We start from the raw sequence: 6,256 nt of genomic DNA on the forward strand, positions 1-6,256 counted from the left end.
TTATGTGCTACTATACAGAAATATTTGAATAACCGTAAATTACCCAATTTGGATCATATTTTGGCTGCTAAAATGAAGCAAAAACATTTTAAGGTTCCTGGCCCTGATGGCTTCACCATCTCTTTGCACATTTGCTTGCACATTTGAGCTCTAATGTACAGTTCTTCACAGCGGGAAATTTCAACAGGACACCACACGTATTACCATCATAGTTACTCCCAATACTAATAAAGACCCCAAAATTTGTGCTAATTACTATCCCATTATTATTAACCCTTATCGTACAAGGTGATTGTATACAACTACAGGGTGTAAGTGACATTGGTCTGTCTAGAAGTTGCTGTCTGTAGTGGCACCTGTTAGATATTTAGTCCTTATCAATTTTTATTGATACAGTATAATATACAGGTTGAGTCTCTCATATCCAAATATTCCGAAATATGGAATATTATTAGCATGACTGAGATAGTGACACTTTTACTTTTTGATGGTTCAATGTACAGAAAACCTTGTTTAAGGCACAAAATTATTAAAAATATCGTATAAACTTACCTTCAGCATTGGTGTATAAGGTGCTTATGAAACATAAATGAATTTCATGTATGTACACAAACTTTGTTTGAGCCACAAAATTCTTGAAAATATTGTATAAAATGATCTGCAGGTTGTGTGTATAAGGTGTATATGAGTAATAAAAGCATTCTGTGTTTAGATTTGGGTCCCATTCCCAAGATATCACATTATGATTCACAAATATTCCAAAATATGGAATATTCCGATAGTAATTACAAAATGTTGCTTTATATATATTGGCTCCCCCATTGGAGATGGTTTGTTACCTCACCTTTTCTTGTTAGTTACTACTAATGTACCATATTCCTCCCCTTAGTAAAAATGCCTACAATAGCTTCCTAAGGTCCTAACTTCATATATACTTCCTTATTCACTTACACAGATTAATAATATACAACAGGCTAGTAGGAGCTACTGTATAATGCAGATATGCCCAGCTACTGTACATCCTTGATGCTACCGCGGCAAATCACTCCACACAAGGCGCGAGATGCACACCCGTGAGTGGATACGTGGACTGGGTTCACACCCCGGCCTCCATAGGAGTGCAGGGTATGATCGCAGTGCAAGCCGCATAGCATACCGTAGCATATGCAGGTGCGGGTAATCGCATGGCGTGATGTTTGCACATGTTTGTGGCATGATCAGCAACAATGTACAAGGGGGCATCTGTACATTTCCTTTAATATTGGTCCTTAGCCATAAATAGTGTGCCTATGACCAATATGACCTAAATAGTCAAATATCGGGCTGCAGCAAATATTGTGATGTTCAAAGAGAAATATTTACCCTTGAATTTGGCAAACCCGGATTTGGGAGGAATATTTTCACTTGGAAATGATGGTGTCTTTGTTTAGTCACTAGAATTCAGCTCTCCTATTTACAGTAGATGTAACTTGAGATCTGCACTTTAGTAGAGTACTCCTAAAAAGTTCCTCACTGGGGTCTTAGATCAATGGTTCTCAAACTCGGTTCTCATGACCCCACACAGGTCACGTTTTCCAGGTCACCCACCAGATGCACAGGTGTATTCATTACTCATGACACATTTTAAAAGATCCACAGGCTAATTATTTCATTTGTGATTCTGTGAGGAGACCTGGAAAACCTGTACTGTTTGGGGTCCTGAGGAACGAGTTTGAGAACCTGTGTCTTAGATAACTGAGATGGGGAGAACATTTAATGTTAAACAGGGGTTCCAAAATTCTGCCATTACAGTCCACGTTTTAAGGATAGCCATTCTTGAGCACAGGTGTCTTTAATAGTACCGCATTCAATTTGATTTAAGCATTTGGACACAAGCATGAATATCCTTAAAACCTAGTCTGTAATGGTGGAGTTTGGGAACCTCTGATGTTAAATATTCAGTTCTCAATACCTATTAGTCCTAAATACCAAAGCTCCATTTTTAGCTTTTTTTCCAATGGTAACTATATAGCACTTCTCAATGATCATTTAGTTAGCTGAGTAGTTCTAGTCACCAATTAGGCAGTATATTATTATATAGAGCTGGTAGAACGGATCCCAGCATACAGTATATACACTACTCCTCTAAATCTCTTTTGTAGATGCTGCTGGACTGTTATGAAAACTGATTTGTTAAAGAGGAAGTAACTTTATTCTACTGTATTCAGCTGCAACTCTGCACAATATCACGCTGCCACTTTATCTGATCTGCCACTACCAAGGGGGTGATTTTGGGGGCATGTGTAAATTGATAAATTGTTATAATATGTTGGTATTAGGGATGTTAGTGACCCATCTGACAGGGCTCACCTTGATGTGGTAGATGGGCATGCATTTTTGGCCAAACATTTGCTAAGAACCACAATGATACTCTATGTTAGTTATAGAATGTATCAGAATTTATTTTGACTATCAGTGTTCTTAGTGCATAGTGTGTGTGCCTGCATTTTCTTATTCCAGCTAGGTGCTACAAGACTCAACATGATAACACATTGTATAATGTTTAAAATTAGGGTGTGCAGTGCAGTTAAGACCCCACCCTCTGCTTGTGTTATGCGCTTAATGTTTTGTACCCTCCTTTGTAATTCTATGGTTGGAGAGTGCAGCTGGCCTCTCCTCCAGCCACTGGAGACAACATTAGCCAGCCCTTACTGCAAGCTAGCTAATCTAATGCCAGCATTAATATCCTGAGTCTAATACTGAGGTGGATCTTTCAGCCAGAGGTGTAGTCCCAGAGCTGCCAGAGAAAGACTAGAGCCCGCCACATTGAGGATCCAGGAAGCCAGTGGCAGAGTCCCAGATCTGCTGGGATGGGAATAGAGGCATCACAGTGGGGGTCAAAGAGTTTCAGTGCAGCCTGCTGTGAGGTCAGGGGCAGCAGCAGTTCAGATCGGCATGACTGATGGCTGTCCTAAAGCTGCCACTGTGAGGAGTGGAGAAGGGACAGATATTCTCTCCCAGGCAATCTAACTGAAACCTGCCTCCCTCTTGACCCACTTACCCTTTATTATACTCCCACCTACTAGGTCCGGATATTCCACTCTCAGTTAAAGGGCTCCCAACCACTTGAGAGTGATGGTTTCCAGAGTCATCCAACCTGGCTCATGACTTCTAGTAATGCTAGACATAGGGGCATATTCAACTGAGTGCGAGGTTTAGCGAGGTAAAATACCTCATGCCCCTCATGCCCAATTTTGGAATACCGCAGGTATGCGCGCTCCAGATACCCATAGTATCCATTTTTTAAAAAGTGGTCACGGGGTTTTCAGCTCTGAAAACCCTGCGCCGCATTACAAAAATAACATAAATAATTCTTCACTTACCTGGGGTCTCGGTTGGTCGCCGCAGCTCCCGGTGGCCTCCACTCTATCTTCACACTGGAGAGGGGGATGCTGGGAGTCCCGGGAGTTGCTGAGAGGCTCCAGGGTCTGGTGGGAAGGGCAAGGGCTGCTGGGAGATGTAGTTCTCCCAGTGCCCATTCTGGGGGGGAGCACACAGACACTGGGGGGCCACACACACTGGGGGCCACACACACAACACTCATATACACACACACACACACACTGATAAACTCACCCTGCAGCAGAGGACTCGGGATCTGATGCTGGATACAGAAGAAGATGCAGAAGAAAACGCTGCAGAAGGTAAGTAATTAAAGACTAGATAAGCTAATTGGAAACTTCCAATTGCTTAATTAGTCCTGAGGGGAGGGGGGGTGCTGCCAGGGACCCAAAGCAAGTCCCACTGATTTTCCCTAAAAATAAAGATTTTAGGAAAAATCACACTTGCTCTGGGGTTGCATGAAAAAAAACCTCCCGACAGTCAAAAAAGAAAAAACCCGCACTTACAGTAATTGAATTACAAAAATATCGCACCTACAGGAAAAACCTTGCAGGTGCGAGATTTTTGAAATCACGCGCCCAATTGAATATGCCCCATAACAGTGGCAAATACAGAACTTCTTGACGGGCGTTTCCAAATGCTTGATTTTAGAGTGAGTGTGACCAGTCCACGAAGAGGGCATAATTAGCACTTATCCAGCTTTATGTGTCATACAAAGTATATTATGTGTCATAATTCCAGCATACAGTATACAGGACCAGTGATCACAGTAAGCCATTATATGAGGAAGTAAGGCCATCCTGCCTGAGCTGAATGGTTTTATTTCAGATGTGGGCTCCATTCCAGAGCATTGGAATAAGTCCGGGAGTCTGGGGGAGCAGCAGAAGAACCTAGCACTGCCCTGGACATAAATGTACATATTGGTCTCCTTATGCTCTGTAGAATTTATTATTATACAGTATTAATAATTAACCCTATAGATGGTCTATAGCAGTGTACCCCTAACATGTATGTTTTAAAGTTTTTACACAGGTGTACATATTACTGGCTGACACAAAGATCTACAGGTGGTGCTAATTATTTAATTTGTTATACTGAGAAGAAAAGGCAGCGCTAGTAAAATTCTGTTATATTACTACTTGTATTGTGGTCATGGTGTGGGCTGGGGAGGGGGGTTTCCAGGCAACCGGGCCCCCCGCCCTGCATTTGTCTATGCACAAAAAACTTCCTAGTGAGTGCTGTGTAATGGTTCTCAAGAAATAAAATAAAAGAGAGACAGAAAATAAATACTCATACTCACTATCGGTAAAATAATCACTTTAGGAGAACATTACTTAGATTAGTGGATTCTCAATTACATGTTTTTTTTGTATTTTCTTTTGGCTTTATCTGCACAGGATTTTTATCAGGAAAATATTGGAAGACATCCCTGATCCCAGCCAGAAACTGTGTACTTATACTGACCTGTACATTTTTATTAACATTTCTTCATTTTTAAGGATTATCATTATGATCAGGTGCTGGTTGCTGCTTTAGTATTGCTAAATTTATAACTTGCTATAAACTTGAGAATTTCTGACATTTGAAATCAATTTTCATTTCATCACTCTTAAGAGAATTAATGGACGTCATAAACAAGACCCAAGTGAGAGTGTTTGTGTTTTCTGGACTCACTGACAATGAAAAACTTGCCCCGTTCCTCTTCATAGTGTTCTTACATGTTTACATAGTGTCTGCATTGGGAAACATCGGAATGATGGCTGTTGTCAATATCAGTTCCAACCTCCACTCTCCGATGTACTTCTTCCTGAGCTACCTCTCTCTGGTGGACCTTTTCTACTCCTCAGTTATAACTCCTAAAATGCTCTCTGACCTTATATCCTTAAAAAAGACCATCTCATTTGTTGGGTGTGCCCTTCAGTTCTTCCTTTTTGCTGGACTGGCAGGCACTGAGGTTTTACTTCTTGCAATCATGGCGTATGACCGGTATGCTGCCATCTGCCACCCTCTCCATTATGTCTCTATAATGACCAAGCAAAAATGTTGGCATCTAGTTGTTCTGGCTTTCTCCATTGGCTTTTTGCAGTCATCCATGCAGACCATCTGTATATTTAGTCTCCAATACTGTGGATCACACATTATAGACCACTTCTACTGTGATGTCCCTCCCCTGCTCCAACTGTCCTGCTCTGACACCTTCTACTGTAATATGATAACTGTTTTTGTCATAGTGTCTTGTGGCCTAGGTTCATTTCTCATCATCCTGATCTCATACACATTAATTATTTCTTCCATTCTACAGATGAAAACTGCTGAGGGAAGACAGAAAGCATTCAGCACATGTTCTTCACATGTCATGTGTGCCTCCATCTTCTATGTGTCAGTTTTCTTCACGTACCTACACTCTCCCTCCAATGTCATTGAGGGACAAGAAAAGATGCCTGCCGTCTTCTATTCTGTAGTGACACCAATGCTCAATCCACTTATATACAGCCTGAGGAACCAACAGGTGAAAAGAGTCATCAAACGGGTTGGGTATGAAATCCAGGCACTCGTGATGCCTGCTATCAAAAGACCGACAGTGGCATCCCAATGCTTCCCTCCTTAACCCCCTAACCCTAACTCTCCTGTGTGCACCCTAACCCCCCCTACACCACACCCTAACCCTCTCCTTTAATGCCTAAACCTAACCACCCTCCTTAGTGTCTACTCTCCTAGTGGTGCCTAACCCCCCCTGTACATAGCCTAACCCTAACCTACCCCCTCCGATAGCCTAATCCTAAACCCCCCATGGTACATAAACCTAACCCCACCCCTCCTTCTGCGGCTAAGACCTAAGGGCTCCCACTGTACTTACCATCGGCATGCCGGCTGT

At 42.0% G+C, this 6,256-nt stretch overlaps 1 protein-coding gene across 1 annotated transcript; it reads left to right on the forward strand.

Annotated features, from left to right (window-relative positions):
- Window positions 1-5,002: 5,002 nt before the first annotated feature.
- On the forward strand, window positions 5,003-5,989 carry LOC148513910 (olfactory receptor 5AP2-like). Its single transcript, XM_088481328.1, has one exon. The coding sequence runs from the start codon at window positions 5,003-5,005 to the stop codon at window positions 5,987-5,989; it is 987 nt and encodes a 328-aa protein (XP_088337454.1).
- The last annotated feature ends 267 nt before the right edge of the window (window positions 5,990-6,256 follow it).

This window comes from Taudactylus pleione, unplaced genomic scaffold (assembly GCF_031769625.1).
Source record: "Taudactylus pleione unplaced genomic scaffold, aTauple2 ptg000268l, whole genome shotgun sequence".
Classification (NCBI taxonomy): domain Eukaryota; kingdom Metazoa; phylum Chordata; class Amphibia; order Anura; family Myobatrachidae; genus Taudactylus; species Taudactylus pleione.